This window comes from Cryptomeria japonica, chromosome 1, assembly GCF_030272615.1.
Source record: "Cryptomeria japonica chromosome 1, Sugi_1.0, whole genome shotgun sequence".
NCBI classification, from domain to species: Eukaryota; Viridiplantae; Streptophyta; class Pinopsida; order Cupressales; family Cupressaceae; genus Cryptomeria; species Cryptomeria japonica.
The window spans coordinates 401,218,465-401,237,714 of NC_081405.1; the positions used below are offsets into that span (position 1 = coordinate 401,218,465).

Below are 19,250 nucleotides of genomic sequence, written 5' to 3' on the forward strand. Positions count from 1 at the left end.
TATATCATATTTGATCTCAGATGGGCTCCACGATTTGCTGAAGTACGCAATGGGTTGCTCACAACCATTTTGGTTCTTCTGTAGTAATATTGCTGCTACCGTGTGACAAGAGGCAATAGAGAAGATCAGAAATGGTTTGCCAAAATCTGGTGATATTTGTACTGGTGCCTGAGATATTGCCCTTTTGATTACTATAAAGGAATCCAATGCTTCTGCATCCCAATCTATCTTGGCTCCCTTCTTCAACATCTGCACTATAGGCTTTACAATGTCTGCAAAGTTTAGGATAAATCTCCTGACAAAGTTGATTTGTCCCAAGAATGACTGAATGACTTTAATGGTTTTTGGAATGGGGTCTTCATTGATTGCAGCCACTCTTTCAAGACCAATTTTTACTCCCTCCTTGGATACTATGTGTCCTAGGAGCTTTCCTTCCTCAACTCCAAAATGACATTTCTTTGGATTAAGAGAGATCCCATATTCTAAAGCCTTTTTGAATATTTTTTCAAGGTGATTGCAGTGGTCTTCAGCCCTTTTTGAATAAGCGGTTGGATCATCCTGATATAGCACCATTATCACATCTATTAGCACTGCAAATGCTACATCCATTGCTCTTTGGAAAGTTGCTCCAGCATTAGTTAGGCCGAATGGTATCCTTGCATACACATACGTAACCCATGGTGTTGTAAAGGTTGCCTTGTATTGCTCAGCCTCCCTGACTTTTACTTGGTTGTAACTTGAGAATCCATCCATCATAGATAATAGTTCACATCCAGTTACCTTTTGCAACATGATATCCATATTTGGTGATGGGTAGTTATCTTTCAAAGATGATATATGCAAGTTCCTGAAGTCTACACAGAGTCTTATATCTCCATTCTTTTTTTTTGACAGGCACTAGGTTTGAAACTCAAGTGGAATACCTACAAGGTTTGGTTATCCCTGCATCTTCATTTATATTATTTCTTCTTTCATCTTAGGTAGCAAGGTTGGATTTATAGGTCTCTGTTTTTGTCTAAATGGCTTGGCATCAGGTTTAAGGGGTATTTCATGCTGGAAAAGATCTTCTCTATAGGCTTTGAGGTCATCATATGACCATGCAAAAATGTGCCTATACTTTCTGAGAAATATTATCAGTTGTTGCTTCATTTTAGGAGTTAATTTCTTTCCAACAAACACACGCCTTGGTGACTCCTTGTTTCCCAAGTTAACTTGTTCAACACCACTTTCTCTAGTTGCAGTCACTTTAGTTTCTATTATGTCTTGTGCATTGAAAGTTCTTTCTAATGCAACCAAACCTCTTGGTATTTTGTTTGATTTCAGCTGTATGATTTCATGTCCGAACAAGGTTTCTTTCCCATTAGTCTCTTCCACAGTCATTAAAGTTAATAGCCTGTGCCTGATAATGATCCACACACTGCAAGAAATTTAGCAGGTGAGCATCATCTTGAAAAATTTGCCAGTTGTATAGGTTATCAAGGATAGAAGGTCTGACTTTTATCTCCACTTCTGATATCCCATTCAATGTCACATCATTTCCTTTAGTGCAATATTCGCCAGAAAGTCAGCCATTATGTTTTTTGACCTATCAACCCAATTTATTTGAAAGGCATCAAACAATTCGATAGTGTCCCACACTGCATTCCTATATTGCTTCAATCTGATATGTTTAGAGGCATATTTTTCCTTAATTTGGGACACTATTAGTTCTGAGTCCCCAAATGCACTAAGGATTTTAATTCCATGCTTAATTGCTAGGTTCAGTCCTGTGATTAGGGCCTCATACTCAGCAATATTGTTGGTACATTCAAATATTAACTTGAAAGAATACTTAAATGTTTCTCCACTTGGTGAAATGAATAGAATCCCTGCTCCACTTCCTTCCTTACTGCACGAGCCATCAAAGTACATGCGCCACACTTGATCATTTGTTTCTTTGATGCAAGACTCAATTGGAGACAAATCCTCAGGCTTTGGCTTCGTCAATTGTACTTCAAAATTATCCATGTTTGACTGAAAAAAACATATTGGCTCAGGCATTTCCACATCCTCAATGATATATGAGGAACGAGGCTCTCTTTCAATTCTCACTTCATGTCCGTTCACTGGTATGGTTGCATATGACAAATCCAATTGGACATGTCCCCCTATCAGGTTTGACCATTGTTTGGATAATAACATTCCATAATTTGGAGGGACATCCACCATTGTGATGTCTGTTTTGTAGGATGCTTCGGGGTATGCTGCTAGCTTGAACTCTACATCTTTCATAACACCCACTACTGGAACAAATCTATTATCCATAGCGTAACATTTGCCGAATGTCGTATCCACCCCCATTCCAAACTCTTTCATGACTCCTACTGGCATAACATTTATTGCTGCTCCTGAATCAATCGTGCAGTTTTTAATCATCTTATTATTGATCATTAGAGTCAGGTAAAAGGGATCTACTTGGGAAGGATTTTTTGTTATTGTCGACCCCAAATAAATGGCTGGAGCTGGATCATGTTCACCATTATTGTCTTGACCACCCTGCTTGTGTTCTTTCACTTTATCTCCCGAGGCATTTGTGATCATCCTTAGAGTCTTCTCTCTGTATTCTGGGAACTTCATCATCTCAAGCAATGGCACAAAGACCTTCATTTGTGTCAAAGCATTGGCAATGTCAAACGATGTGGCAACGGGTATTGGGGAAGTAGCTGCCATATTCTCCCTCTCTCCCTTTTGCAGTTTTTTTATCTGAACCTCTTTCTCTTTGGTTTTGCCTAGGTCCTTATCTTGGATATTACTCATTCTATTTATTGGTTTAGATATTTTATTGACTTCTTTTATGAACATTTCGGAGGGCTATCCGTGATCGGGGTTTATGGTTCTGTTTCTAAGAGGATAGGTTCTTTTGGCTTGTTCCACTGTAGCCGCCGTGATTCTTTCCCTTTCTTCCTCAGTGGGGACCCTGAGTTTGATCTCTTCTTCCTCATCTGAGAATATTTGCTGCATACAACATTGCTGATTGATCCGTCTAGAACTTACATCACCATCCCCTTCTTCCTCAGATGAGTTATATTCTTCAAATGATAGAAAATTTATGGTGTGGTCATCTGTATACCCTTCACATTCTTCTTCTTCTTGTTGCAGCTTCTTTGCCACTATACATTGGTAAGGAGAATGTGGCATGTCATAGGCAAAGCACCATAGGTTATCATCTGACACTTGATTAACAATTCTTTTCAGAGGATCTGGTGTTTGCATATTATCCTTTTGACTCTTCTCCACTGGTTTCCCATCCTTCCAGGTAGTGTTGTAAGGCATATCGTGTAGTCTGGCTCTATCATGACGGAAGAACTGTTGTTTTTCTGTTTTATTTACCTTCACAGATAAATCTTTTAGAACATTTAATACCTTGTTCAATTTATCTTCATCTTTAGTTTGTTTGGGAGCTTTTGGGTTGAACAACCTAGTATCTTCTCTCTTCCCAATTCTCCCAGCAACTTTTCTATTGTTTTCTATAGTTATGGCAGATTTCATAACTCCTTGAAGAGTTGTAGGGTTTTTTGTTCTGAGTTCATAATTTGTCTTGCTGTCAAAGGCATTTATGTAGTACAAGATGCTTACCTCTGGGATTAGTTTTATCGTATTAGGAATTTTGTTTATAACTCTGTTAAATCTTCTATTGAAATCGACTACTGTCTCATTAGGTTCTTTTTTGATACTTATGATTTCATGTGGTGCAAACTCAGGGCTATTTTGATCTCCATACTGTTCGAGAAAAAGTCTCCTAAACTCTGCAAGGCTACTTATTGAAGCATCAGGTAATGTTCTGAACCAATCTCGTGCATCTTCTGTTAAAGACTGCATGAATAACTTCATTTTAACATCTTCATATGGGAGGCAAAAATCTTCCATGACTGTATCGAAAGCTTTGCAATGTGCTTCTCCTGTGATAGCATTACTCCCAGTGATTTTTGGTACTACAGTCCCGATTTCATTTGGGATGGGATGAGGATACACCATCATTCCTAAAAAGTCAAATTGTCTGATACGCTCTGTATTCATCAATCCATATCCTCCCTGGAAGAAATTTCCATGGTTCTGACTCATGTTATTATAATGGGGAAATTGGTTTCGGGGTTGGAATTGAGTCTGATATGCAAAGTTGTTATAATGATTGTACTGATGTTCGGGAGGTACATGGGTGTATGCATAATTACCATTCTCATGATCATATAAGGGGTTTCCAGTTATCTTATGGGTATTGTTCTTTACATTGGTTTCATCTTTATGATTTCTTCCCTTGTTCGACCCTTGGGTTGCATGTTCACATCTTTCTTTATACTTATTTAGGCCATGATCAATATCATTTTCATTGATATTGATACCCAACCTAGCACATAATTCCACACACTCCCTTGTTCTTCTAGTATCTTTCATTTCAGTAGCTACATCTAACATTTGTTTCGTCAAATCTGCAAAACAGTCTGGTGCATCCATCCTGCTTGAACATGAGGAACTTGATGTATTTTCTTTTCTCTCGAATTTGGGCGATGATTTTCAAATCCAGGAGGGAATTTTCCTTTTCGTGCTTTATCTGCATCTACCAAGTCCTCATTTCTTGGGCATGAAGGAATTTTATGGTTTTGTTTATTCCAAGCTGACTATGAGTTATTTTCAGAGTAATACTGGTTATACCTCTCATTCATGAAATCATTCATGTGTTCCATTGGATTGTCTGTCGGTTCTTTGTTTGGTTTTTTCTTGTTTCTTTTCTGATCAAAGTTCAATTGTACTATTGGATGGCCTTGTGTTATTGACCTCCTTCCGTACATAAAACTTATTCTCTTTTCTTCAGAGTCGCCACCTCTCCCTAGAGAGGAATTTTTTTTCTATTTTATATGAGTTCTTTCCCACAACAGAGTCTCTTTAAATGAATACTTTCCCCAACAGAGTCGCCAATCTGTTGGATCTCAAATCAACAGATTAGATAGGTTCTAAGGAAATGCCAACTCCTATGATCAAACCCTCCAATTGACTTGGCCAACTTATAGAGTGAATCTATGTGGTTACTGACTCCCTCACTTCAGGCTCTACAAGACCTAGGTGGGTATACCTATTCACTAGTGGCTTTTGATGAATAATGCTTTTTATAGCAGATTGTTTATCTTAATCTAACTTCCTCCTATCTCAGAATGGCATAGGTTCCTAGGATGGGTGGCTTTTAGATGAGTTCAAGATTGTTGTTGTGGAAGCTATTCGATCTTTGTACTTGAAATTTATATGTATGTATAGTATTGCTAATTGGTTCTATGAATCCTACTTACTTATCCTATGGTTTTAATGCAAAGGTAATTAATATGGTAGAGGTTGTGATTTGTGAATGACCAGTGTCTTTCCTGTTATTTGGGTTACGGAGTCTTATATTTCTCTAGGACTTAATGTATGATTTGTGAGACAGTTTTTAAACCTACCCCCTTTGGTAAATCTGTCAGTTACTGTTTCTTATGAGATCTATCAAATGTTTATATCATAAACCGCCTGAATGAATTTAACCCTAACCTTAAGCGACCATTCAAGGAAGAACTACAAGGAACAATTACAATCCACGAGTAGATCTTTTTAATCCAAATTTATAATATAGGAACATAGACTTCGTTGTAAGAATACAAATAACCTTATCTCCTTTAGATAATATCACAAACAACTGCCTACAGAAAATGAGATAATCTACAACACATATGCAGAAGAAAACAACTGATTCTATTAAAGCTTCCTAAATGGTACAATCGTATGCCAAAGGCTATAGTATTTGTCCGATATCTTCTATTCTAATAATGTCTCCATTTTACAAAATTTACTCATATAAATAAGTGAGCAACACCTATTCTATGAGAAGCTATGTCTCTTCATCATTAACAACCTAATTACAATTGCTTAACAAAGTGAAAGATAAAGAGATTAAGCATGCCAAGATGATTAATATAACTGTCACTCTTATAGCATCTAACGGCCACACTCTTTCTTTTCATATCTGTCTCCAATCAAAAAAGATCAAACATTGCCTGGTTGACATGTGGGGCTACATCTTCATCCTGGTTAAATCGGGCCACGGCTTTCTCCTTCATCTGTGCGAATTTCTTTTGCCATTGCTCCAATGGAGCCAGTTGATAGTCCTTGTAGACAACCGGTATTGTTGCAACACAGTCTTCATCCAATGTTTGGAGATCTTTATTCAGTGTGTCTGCGTATTTGTCATGCTCCATCGGGTATTGGTCCCCTTGAACTCTTTCTTCTGCAGTCATGGCCTCATTGTCCTTCAATACATCTTGGAATCTCGCCTTTAATTCTCTCATGTTCTTTTAGAGCTTTTACAGTCCTTGAATTCCAAGGGCTCTTCTTGCGAATCCAATTCTGAATTGTCTAGGTCTGAATCGCTCTCTGTGAATTCTCTTAGGCACTGTCAACAACGTCTCCTACTTCATCAATTCATTGAGCATTTATGGTGAATTTACCAGTTAATAATTCCAGTTAAGCAATGGTCACACAGATATTCGTTTGAATTTATGGTGATGTGACTTTATTGAGATTTGTTTTGATCTTCGTAGCAACGGGTAATCATTTTTCTAGCAGTGCTTTGAATTTTTCACTGACGCTTATTCAACCTTACACCTGTGCTGTACTTCGATGAAATCACATGTCTCGATGGCTTTATCTTATGTCTCCCCGAAACACCATATTCCATCGACATCATTCTTTATCTCGGTGAAATTGACATCATCGCTGACACTTCTCTTGGTCTCATCGATATCTTTATTTCATTGAAGCCTCGCTATAAGTGTTTATGTCGGTATAATGTTTTATCAATTCATCGAAATCTTCCTTTTCGATGAAAATGCTTTTATCGCTAAGTCCCTGTGTCGTTTTATCGATGTTAGAATTTCATCGAAACAGTTCTTCATTATCCGGCCTTTGTACTAGCGTCGATGATTTCCTCTTTCGGTAAAAGAAAAATATTCTTCTTCGACCCTTTATGTTCGGCCGATAACAAGTCATCGATGGAAATTTCTCATGTTTCATCCATCTTTTATCCTTCGATGAGAAAGCTATCTTCAGTCAACATCCTTTGTGCCTCTTCGATACACTCCTTTTCCTCGAAATAGCTTCGTCGATAAGATATCTGTGGGTTCCTTCGATTTTATTCTTTCGGCCAAACTTCTTCCCTCGGCGAGCTGTTCACATGTCTCATCAATACTATAGTTTCATCAAAGCTGTTTATTTCATCGGAGGGACCATTCCTGATTTCCTCGATGTGCTTTAGGTCGATGGAAGTAATGTTTTCGGTGAATCCTTTTGGAAGCCCATCGCGGCCAAGATTTGTTCGATAAATCACTTTATCGATAGGATAGTGGTAGGCTTCTTCGATGTAGTCATTTTGGTCAGACTGGGCGTTTCGGTGAAGGATTAGTATGTATATCCAATGGCCTTGATTTAAGCGATAATTTTTAGGATTCTGATGTCGATGGAAATGCCAAGGGTTCTATCAAAATTCTTAAGGGCATGCTTGATTCCATTTTTTTCAGGAAAACTTCTGTAGCTTCTAATGAAACCACAGGATTCCATTGATTTAAATTCAATGCTCAACACCCCTCGCTCTTGTATTCAAACATCCGCAGAATTCACCTATTATTTTACCCTCGTAGGCCAAGGAGTTGATGAGAGGGTCATCTTGGTAGTTACTTGTGGTTTCACATATTATTTTTCATGGTTTTGTGGTGAGATAATGCGTTCTCACGTATGATGTCACATTGCACTTTATATTATAGAAATATTTTAATATTTGCTAAATTGCAATTTAAAGATTATTTAAAGGGAGTAATTAAATATTATTTTATTGAAATGGAATCTTCTAGAAGGAGGCCGATTCATGTGTGGGAAAAGGATAAAAAGGGGATGAGCTTTATGGTTGATCATCGGTTATTTGACATCTCTTCTTCGTGACTAATCTGTGGAGCCGAAGGTTTTTGCGGTTGGTCTATTTGTCTTTGGGAACGGAAACTCCGATTGATAGCATAACTGAGGTGGTGGAAGACCCACTGAAGGGTTGCAGGTTGGGAAGGACAAAACAGTCCTTTCATTTGAGTCTCATTGGTGGCCAAAGGCCAAATTTGTGCTTGGGATCGATTGGACAACATTTGAAGCAATTGGCATTGGTATCTACAACGAATTTGGTGTCTTGAATGCTGAATTTGATTACCTTTTTCTGAGTTCTTATCTCAGTAGTTTCAGACTGCATACCTGATGGAGTGATGCCACAATTTTGCTCATGGAGGCCCATTAATGCCATGATTTGCCTATCTAGCTGGAGTGCTCCATTGGTGAGAGCATAGTGATGGTTTTTGGTGTAGAAGAGAGCACTTAGAGGCTGCTATTTATTTGTTTTGGGTCTGAAACATATCAGGACAGGGGCGGCTGGAGGTAGAGTCTGATTTGAGTCAAGAAAGATTTTTTCAGCTCTTGCATCATTTCCTTCCCCTAATTGGAGTGCTCAACCTACAAGGGGCAACCGAAGATTCTTGAAGTGTGGAAGCGGACTCAAAGGCTGTCACTTAATTGTTATTGTCTGAGAATTTCAGAGAAAAGGGGCTATTTTGGAAAGGATTTGATTTGGGTTCAAGAGGAATTACATCTTTAGATATTGCTTGCTTCTTCTTATCAGAGTTGAGCGAACTACAAACAGGTTTTCTTTAATACTTGTAGCTGATTGTATTGCTAATAAAGTTACTATTAGAACTATCATAGACAGCAATATATCATTTTCTGAGTTAAGGCGTGTGTGCATCCATTATCAAGCTTTAAGCTTGATTGATTGTATTGGTGTTTTACCTCTAATAAAGGAGTCAGTTCTGAACTTTATATATGCTGTCATAAAGTCTTGTTACCAATCTGAGGTTGCATGCTAAATGTTTGACGAAATGATCACTAGTTGAATGTGATGAATCGTATGGGTTCTTTTTTTCTTATTTAGTAAAACTATTTTTCAGTTCTTTGCATTGTATCTATTGGTTCAAACAACAAAAATAAACTTCATCAGCCTCAAACAAAGCAATCAGAACTTTATAACAGCAGATCGAAGGTTGTAAGACAACCATTTGACAATATTCCTTGTAGCCTATCTTCAACATATGAAGCCATAATCAGCAAGGGATATTACACTAAATGCCCTCTCCTTTGTCTTGTACACCATGGAATGATGTGTGGGTATCCCAAAAGCCTTGGCAATTGCTTCTGCTGTGAGATTCGCCAAGAGCTTGCCATCAGGTGCTACAACTGATCTTCGCTCGGAGTTGTAATACTTTACACATTCCACGATCAACTTCGAGCACCGTATGCAAGGAGGGAAACTAGCTATTGTCACAATTCCACTTCGAGTCATCTTCTTGGCCAAGGCTAAGGAAGGATGTCCTTCATGGCCAAACATTCTTCTCCTGAATTCATCCAAATTAAGAGTTCCAAGGTTGGTGTCACTAACTTCTTTCCACTTTGATATGATCCGTGATTCCGAGAGAAATCCTTTAAGCTCATTCTTTATCTGGGTTTGCCTGGACATGCTTGGCACCTTTGAATCCGCCATCTAACATCCTGCAAAATAAAATAACTAACATTAGAATCATGCGAAGGAATATTTTAATCCAACTTGAGAAGAATTCCAGATTGTGTATTCTAGATTTGGAATAAATTTGAACCTCCAAGTAAAAGAATTCCTGGATAAATAACCATGCCCTTGCTTCATAGCACACCTTGCTCTTGCTTGTGCTCTTCAAAATACAATGTGAAAAATGAAATCCCATGCCTCCCTTAAATAGAGAATTCGCCCACTATGCTGCCAAGTTGGCATTGGGGTATTTTTAGCAACTATTTAGTTCTTTCCAAAACACATTTCATGTTTCTATTGTTGAGAGTGAGCTGACTTGTCGTTCTAGCGGATCCCACTCGTCATACCTTGTTCAAATAGCAATTACCATTAATGAAAATATCCTTTCTAGGCATTCAAAATTTGCCTTCCACATCACCTCTTGTCTTGGGCGCATATGAGATAGGTGGGAGGATTTTAAGTTTGGGCGCCAATTCTCCGTGGTGAAGGATTCTCCCCTAGGGTGCATTGAGACAGGTAGGAGGAATTTTTTAATGCCTTAGCCAAATTTCAAATGTGAATCTAGGATTTGAATGCTTGGGCGCACTTAGAGCTAGGAGAAGGAATTTCTCCATACTTGGTAAAATTTCATCATTTCCTGCCATCATGAAGTTGGGTGCACAGGAATCTTGGAGAAGGAATTTCTCCATACTTGTCAAATTTCATCATTTCCTACCATTCTGGAGATGGGCACATTTGGAGGGTGGAGGAGGAATTCTCCAATACTTAGCCAAATTTCAGAGTTTCCACGTGTTGAGAATGCTTGGCCACAAATGGAGGGTGAAGGAGGATATTTGAGCAAGAAAATGAATCCTCCATGCCTTGGGATTTGCACCAAAGGAGGCCTTCTTGGTGCACTTAGAGCCCAGAGGAGGATTTTTCTATTGGGAGGAATCCTCTTCTAGAAATTTTTGCCCATGGAGAGTTCCTTGATTTAGCATTTGGATCCTGAAGGAGAATTGCCAAACTTAACCAAAATTCCATTATCTGGGCTCCGTGCATTTTACTGGATTTAGAACTAGATGCCTTTGTTATTTGTCTTGCAGACAGTGCTCATATGTTGCCAAAAGTAGACTTACTAAAAATAGTAAGTCTGTCCTGTTGTGACCTTTTTCACACATCGCCCCATTGCAAATGGGGACCCTCTGATTTTCCTGCTTTCTAGGGTTTCATTGGTACCTTGTGACCTTTTGCTGCAGTTTCACCAAGCCTTGTCCAGTTCAGAGCATTTCAGGCCCTGACAATTGAAAGTTAGTTTTTGCAAGTTATGTGATTCTGAAGTGTGAACGCCACCAGAGTGCTTAGAGAGGCCCAAGGACGAAGATCGCAATTGATTTGGACGAATTTGGACAACTTTCTATTTTTAGAAAGTTTGCTTTTTTGCTTTATCCTATTTTTTAGGAAGTTTCGTTTTTGGCATTTTCAGCCCGATCCTCGGTATGGCTATTTTTAGAAAGTTTTTCCTATTTTTTAGGGATGTTTGCTTTTTGCTTTTTCGGGATGCAAACCTAGGGTTTACACTTGCACCACTGACCTGCTTCGACCGGAACTTGAAAATTCCAAGTTTTGACCTAAAAAAGCTAAATCCCTAGATTTTAGGCTTTTTTGCTTTTTCGGGATGCAAACCTAGGGTTTACACTTGCACCACTGACCGGCTTAGACCGAAACTCGAAAATTCCAAGTTTTGACCTAAAAAAGCTAAATCCCTACATTTTAGGCTTTTTGCTGTTTCAGATGATCCACCTAGGCATGGATTTCAAATTTCAAGTTAATCCGATTAAATTTGATTAAGTTGTGAAATTTTGAAATTTTTCTAAAAATATTCTAAGTTTGGCTAAACGAAGGGTTTTGTAGGTACAAATGAGGCTATCTAGAAGTCCACCATGTGTTGAAGAGGCCATGATGGCCAGCACTCTAAAGTCTGCCCATGAGGGGATGTGTTGAAGACCGCCTTGCATGGAGCAACCATCAAAGTCCGCCATGTATGCATTGGAAGCCATGTAGGGGACACCACCAAAGTCCGCCCAAGCAAGAGGAGCCTTGCCTAAAGTCCACCACACCCTAGAGAGGTCATGTAGGAGCTAAGGCCAAAGTCCGCCATGCCTTAGGAGAGTCATGAGGAGGGACCTTCAAAGTCCGCCCCATGCCTTAGCCAAATTTTCACCTTGATGGAGGCCATGAAGGAGCACACCTCAAAGTCCGCCAAGGCTAGAGAGGTCATGAAGGAGCAAAGGCTAAAGTCCGCCCCATGCCTTAGCCAAAATTTTGCCTTGAAGAGAGCTATGAGGAGGGATGCCTAAAGTCTGCCCAAGTGATGGAGGAGCTATCCTTAAAGTCCGCCACACCTTAGGGGGCCATGAAGGAGCTAACACCAAAGTCCGCCCAAGGTGGAGCACTCTCCAAAGTCCGCCCCATGCCTTAGCCAAATTTTCACCAAGAAGGAGGCCATGGAGGAGCTATCCTTAAAGTCCGCCACACCTTAGGGGGTCATGAAGGAGCCTCCACCAAAGTCCGCCATGCCTTTGGGAGGTCACATGAGTGCCAAGTCCCAAGTCCGCCAAAGGTAAAGGAGGCCATGAAGGTCCTCACTCCAAAGTCCGCCCAAGAAGGATGTTGCTTGAAGTCCGCCTAGGCCAAGGTGGAGAGGTCTCCAAAGTCCGCCATGTATGTGTAGGGTGTATAGGAGTGTAGCCTAAAGTCCGCCCAAGCATGCCAAGTGATGGAAGAGCCAAGTCTGAAGTCCGCCATAAGATAGAAGGCTATGAGGAACCTTATCCAAAGTCCACCTAGCCCATGAGAAGCCTTGTCTAAAGTCCGCCATAGGCTAGAGAGGCCATGTAGGAGATACCACCAAAGTCCACCATACCTTGGAGAGGTATCCAAAGTCCGCCAAAATTTGAAGAAGATGGAGATAAAATTCAAAAATCCACCTACACATTGAAAAGTCAAACAAAGATGCCAGTGATGTCACAAAATCCACTGGGATTTCAAAATTAAATCTAAAATGAAGAAAATATCTAAGGATTATTAAATATCTTCAAAATAAATCCAAAGTGGAAAGTTTTTTTTGAGGAAAAGAATATTGAAAGATTATTGAGATATTAAATCAAAATGGAAAGTTTTTTTTGGAAAGGAATATTGGAGAATCGATAAATATCTTCAAACTTAAATCAAAATGGAATGTTTTTTTTTAAGATATTGTCTTAAAACTGGGAAACATGAAGTTAAAATTAGAAGTATGGGTTGGATGATTTTAAGGGTTTCTACTTGAAGATTTAACCTTGTCTACAAATACTTCATTATCAACTTCATTATTACACCAAGAAGTTCAAAGTTACTAAGGAGAGCTTAGTAAAGTATGAAGATCATCTGGAGAAAATTCTAGATATTGCTGGAAGTTGGATAATATTTTTTGGCAAAAGGTTTACAGATTTCTGGAGAGAGGCAACTAGTACGAGGAAGAATCATCCAAACTTTTTTGAATTTTTTGAATATTTCGGAGAAAATTCTAGCCTTACTTCTATCCAAGTCAGAGGTGAAATTAAAATTGTGAATTTTCTGAATATTTTCCAGAATTTAATAAATGATTTTTTCGAAAATTTTGGAGGAAGAAAATCATTTTTTTTTTTTGGCTAAGTATGAATTTTTTTTGAAAGTTTTGACACTTGGTGGTAACCACAACCAACCTTAAGACTGAGGGTTTTAAGGTGAAAATTCGATTTTTACGTCTAAGTATGAGAATAAAAAATGGAAAATCTTCCAACACTTAGCCATTTCGCAGCCCCGTTATTTTCGAAACTTTGCAAATCATTTTCTAACTTTAAAATTTCCATTGTTTGCCTGCAGGCCCTAGACATTATTAAATTCTAGGTAGGCAAAGATACTCCTCCAGAGTCAAGGATGACTTCCAAGTGGAATAACATCAGTGACACCAACCTCAGACACATCAATCTGAGGGAGTTTAAGAAGCGAATGTTTGGTCTGGACAACCTTGTGCCTACCACCATTGCGCGGAAAATGATGAAGAGTGGTATCGTGCACGTTGCTGGCTTCCTCCCCACCATGCAGTGCAATGAACTAGTAGTCGAATGTGCCAAACACTACAACCCCATCAGTAAGGATATTGGTGCACCTGATGGAAGAGTGTTGGCGAATGTCAGAGATGAGGCCATTAGAGAGGTCTTCAGGATCCCTGAGTACCACAACACGGTATATATGACAAAGGACAAAGCTGACAGTCTGTACCATGACCACCTAGAGGAATATGATGCCATAGTTAACCATTCCTGGCTAGACAAGCCGAGGAAGGGCGCCTCCAAACTCCAGAGAAAGAGCCTAGTACGAGCATACTTCAAGGAGGACATTGGGGACATGATTGTCCTGCTCAATAGAATAATAGGAAATCCTCAGGGAGCTCCATTCGAACCATGGATGTATTATTTCATTAATGAAATAATCAATGGAGTAAAAATGATAGACTGGGCCCGGATGATCAGCGATAACCTAGACAACCAGCTAAGGAACCTAGAGGCGAATAGGACTTTCTTCATGAGTTCTTACTTGTTTTATTCTTTGGCCAAGACCTACAGGTACAAAGGTCTCACTTGTAGAGGAGAAGTTGGGAACATGGAGAACCAATTTCCAGTATATGATTGCTATCCCTAGCTCCACATGGAGGAGAAGTTCCATTTCAAAAGGGTGAATGATACCTTCCTGATGCACATTACCCGGACACTTCAAGGTGGCCTGCACCAGAGGCTCTCTCAAGAGTCTATGGACTTCATCGGTCGGTTCGGGTGTTGGTACATCCAATATCCAAAGTTCACTTACCTCCGAATTCAGGGATTATCTGGGCCTCCATACAAGCTTCCAGCTTACCCTACCAACCGAGTGGTGTTGCTCGAGGTTGTGAGACAATTGGAGGAGTATATAGTGATTCAAAGGGATAAGCAGAAGAAGACAGGGACGTCCTCACTTACAATTGGTAATGGGCTGGAAACATGTCCATCATCACAGGCTGCAGCCACCGCTGAGAAAGAACTGGCCTGGTATCCCTTCTATCAATACAAGGCAAGAAAAGATTTCGATCCATTCCATAGGATAAAGAAGATTGAAGGGACAACGTTTGAGCACAGACTGGATCTAGAAGACTACTGGGCTAATGCAGCCGATAGTTTCGAGATCCGGAAGAGGTTCTGGTCAAGAATTCCTTTGAGTATGGTGAGAGCAACGAAAGTATTCAGAGTTGCTGATCAGGTAGAAGAAAGCCTAGAACTTCAGTAGTCGGGCTTTGAAAAGATGAAGAATGAACCCTTAGTCTTAATAGATTGGACAGAGGGAGAGAAATCGGATCTAGCAGACCTCATGAGGTCGGTGGTTGAGTACTCAAGGTGGTGGGCGTCTGAAAAGACAAAACAGTTGAAGGCCAAAGGTATGACTTTGACTTGTGAATTAATGGGAGTAGATGATACTTTGTCCGTCGACCTTTGTGCCTCTGCCGGTGATGCTCGAAATCCAGAAAGTGTTGGTTCTCGAAAGAGGAAGGAGTTGGGTGGAAGCTCCACAAAGGTCACAGGGAAAAGGGCTGTAGGTGAGAGAAGAGAATCCAGTGAAAGTCACTCCATCCTAAGTGCTGCTTCCATTGCGCCTGATCAGAGTGCAATTGGGGAGCAAGAGATGAACATTTGTGTGGTTGATGATGAAGTAAGAGTGCTTTCCCAGCCAGTTGAGGAAGTGGTGGAAAAGGTCTTCCGAAGTCCAGACAGGGGGCAAATTGAAGCACCTACAATCTTCTTGGATGGCATACCAGCGAACCTAGGAGAGGCAGATGATGAGTTTGATCGGAACACTGTAGAACAATCAATCATTCCGGATTGGTTGAGAGCAAGGATAAAGGCCAAGGTTCCCAAGGAGGTCCACTCAACCGAGGAGGTCACCACAGCATTCCTGGAGAAGGTGAATGAACCCGCTATAGCTAAACCGCCCAAACCAGCGAGGAAGTTTTCCCTGATTCAAAGAGACAGTGCCGGATTCAGGACAATCCAGATAGCGGTGCCCAAAGAAGGGAAGACTAGGGACAATGTCACAACAGATGATTACAAGGTTACCACCATAGAGATGGGTAAGCCTACCCAGGACCAAGAGATCCTATATTTTGATGACTCCTGCAACGTTCTAAAGACGAGGTTGGCTCATGAGAAGGAAAAGAGGAAGAAAGTGGAAGAAGAGAACCAACATTGGAAGAAGTATGTTCTCCATCTTACCAGCCCGCTCAACCATGAAGTCCTGGCTGCTCCACCACAGCCTCTTCAGCAGGGATCAATAAAGGATTATGATGATATGAAGGGCTCGTACACTCAAGAAAAGGAATGGATTTCAGACGCTTCGGTGCGTGCTGACACCCTGGTGGAAAACTTAGTATCGGCACATGAGGCAACTTCTTCGTTGATTGATTGTATCCAGGATCTAGCATCCAATTGGGAAGAAGTGGATGAAATTCAGAATGAAATACTCCCTCACCTGAAGGTTATCCGAGGCATGTCAAAGAGGAGCTTAGTGGATGCAGGCATCATACAGACAGGAGACAGGTACGACTTCGGCATGTGGTACTATACTCTGGTCACTCGGATTGAGGTTCTGAAGAAATCGGAGACCAAGTGTTTTGAGATAGAGGCAAGTGTTAGAGAGATCCTGGGCAAGGTATTCCGTGTGGCGTTAGAGATTTGGAAGAAGGAAAGCCTAAGGGGGAAGCATTTACAAGCAGAGAACCTGAGAGCCAGGATTCAGGCAAGCTTCTTCCGGGATTTAGGGATGATTGACAAAGGCGATCTTTCAAAGATTGCAAACTTCCTCTCCATCGATGACAACTTCCTCACCCAAGCAGTGGAGTGGGAAGACATCCTTGCCACATGCGCCGACGATGTGGACCTCATCGACTTCTAGATTGGCGGTTTGCCAAGTGTCACCATGGAGGAGGTCAAGCTCATTGTGTCCAGATACGTTGAATCTCTGAAAGAGGAAAGTGGCCACTCACCTCAGTGAAATTAGCAGCTGCGCCACTTGTCACTCTTTCATTTGTTTGAACTGATAGTATTTCGGGAAACCCTAATTAGGGTTTAGGACTTTCAATCTTGGCCCTTGATCACTGTTTGATCTCGACCGTTCATTTATTCTTGAAAACTATATAAGGTTGCCTCATCTCATTTGAAAAGGGTGAGGTTTTTGATGTATTGTTGCTTAAGGTCATTTCCAGATAATATATTGCATGTGCGCTGCTTTGTAATATCTATTATTTGAATGATTTGCATGGTTTCAATTGCCTCAACACTTAGTTAGAATTAATCTAGATTTGCTTTCATTGCTGTTAATTTGAATGAAGGATTTGATAAGTGTCAAAACTATGGTGTATCTCCGCTCATACTTTTGGTAAATGGATGATTTCCATTCTATCGTGCAAAGTTAGTTTGAGCCCGTCCCCCGTGCATCCCATCATCTCGATCATAAGCACAACCCATTGAAGATTGCACCGGCCTTGTGTAGTTGTCCCTAGTGTGGCGAAGCAAGGTTTGGTTTCTCGAGAGCACCTAGTTGATACCGTCTCCGAAATTCGTAGGATTAGATTAGCCTTCCTGAACTCTATCCCTTTTTCCCTTTCTTTTGAAAGTCTAAATCCCAAAAAATTTCCCCAAAAAAGAAGAGCCTAAAATTGCTAAATCCATCTAAGTCCAGCAGTTCAAAAATACTTGTCAAACGTAAGTCCCTCTTGAAAATTTCAGCATACACTACCCAAGAAGCTATTCCACTAAAGTTGCTTGTTCGCACATATAGACCTTGGAATCAGTAGTGATTTTTCATGAGAGGATAGAATACCTTCTGGTATCCTATCCTAATGTTTGGTAGATGATAAAACAGACACCAACATGTCCAAACACAAAATGAGGGCAAATGGTGACACAGTGAAACTTACTAAAAATAGACATTGCTAAAAATTGTAAGTTTGTTCAAACTCAAAATTAGGCCAATTGGAGCCAGAGTGAAACTTACTAAAAATAATAAGTTTATGAAAAGTATTCAAAACTTCACTAGCAAGCCCTTTGAAAGATTTTGTTTTTCCACACTTAGCCAATTTTCACTATGCTCTTGATCATTGACTTCCATTCTGAGTCTATAGAACAAAAACCTTAAAAACAGGCAATGCTCGCTTCCAGACTTAGCACAAACCATCAATACTCATCCAAACATTAGAAACTTGAGGAAAGCATTGCCAGACTACCCAAAAGCTCACAAACAAAAGACCAAATCAACAAAAAATGGAGGGGATCCCCATTTGGAATGGGGCGATGTGTGAAATTTTTTAATTTAAAAGCATTTTTTCAATGCTTTTTTTGCCTAAAACCCTAATTTTGCCCTTAAGGTGCATTTTTTTGCTCTATACACTCATTCTTCTCATTTTATTTGCATCTTTCAAGTTTTTTTCTCTCCAAGTAGGTTTTGAAGTTGATTGCATTTTTCTTTGTTAGTGAAGGCTACGGAGGTTTGAGATACACATCAAAAGTGTAGGAATTGTTGGAGAAGGAAAATTTAGCCATCAAAGGTGAGTGAATCCTCATTTTTTTCAAGTTTTCAAGAGTTTTTTCAAGATTTTTTCATTTTTAATTTTTTTTTTCAGTTTTAATTTTTTTTTTAAAGAAGTATAGTATATTCTTTTACACTGTATGCATAATATGGGGTAATGATGCCGTTATTATTTAATTTTTTTTCAATAATGAGTTTTCAATTTTTTTATATTATGTGCTTTATTCATATAATCATACATAATGGCTCAGATTGGAAGTGCAAGTGCAAGCTCTAGTTCAGTTGCCCAGGCCCGAACTAAAAAGAACCCCTTTAAAATTGATGCCGATTGACCACTTTGGCATTATACAAGAATGATCAAGCAAATGTCTGGTGGTGGGAGTTTTCTTTGGCGGTGTAACCATTGTGGCATTGAGTATACGAGCTCATACTTTCAAGTGAAAGGTCACCTTTGCTTCATCCCTAGATGTGGAATAAAATTTTGTAAGGGGTTAGATGGCAAAGGGCTACCAAAAGCTCTAGTTATGGAATATATTAGAAAACAAGAGGAAGCTTATAGAAGAAGCAACAAACCAAAGATCGATTATCCTCTTTCCAAGGCAAGCTCTAAGAGGCCTTCTAGTAGTAGTGGCTCCACAAGACCGGCTGGTCCACATCCTTTCATGCCAATACAACCACCTTCTGGACGAGAGAATGTTATGGTTACACAAAAAAGAGGCCCATTAGATAGTGCCTTAAAAAATGAAATGAGAGAGGTTGCAGATCAAAGCATTGGTCATTGCATTTACGGCAATGGGCTTCCTTTCAACATAGTTAGATCACCCTACTTTCGGGACATGGTGCATACCCTTTGCAATACACCTCCTGATTATGTTTGTCCCAGGTATGAAAAGGTGTGAACCACCTTATTGGCAAATTTGAAAGCTTTCGTAGAGACACAATTGAAAGTCATCAAAGACACATGGCTGGAAACAGGTGTGTCCATCGTTTT

At 39.9% G+C, this 19,250-nt stretch overlaps 1 protein-coding gene across 1 annotated transcript in view; it reads left to right on the forward strand.

The window, feature by feature from the left end:
- LOC131066438 (uncharacterized) overlaps positions 1-19,250 on the forward strand; it is a 119,128-nt gene that overhangs the window by 77,867 nt on the left and 22,011 nt on the right. Inside the window, exon 2 of the mRNA XM_059218355.1 lies at positions 18,210-18,278. Within this exon, the coding sequence (XP_059074338.1) occupies positions 18,210-18,278 (69 nt within the window). The remainder of the gene's footprint in view (positions 1-18,209; positions 18,279-19,250) is intronic.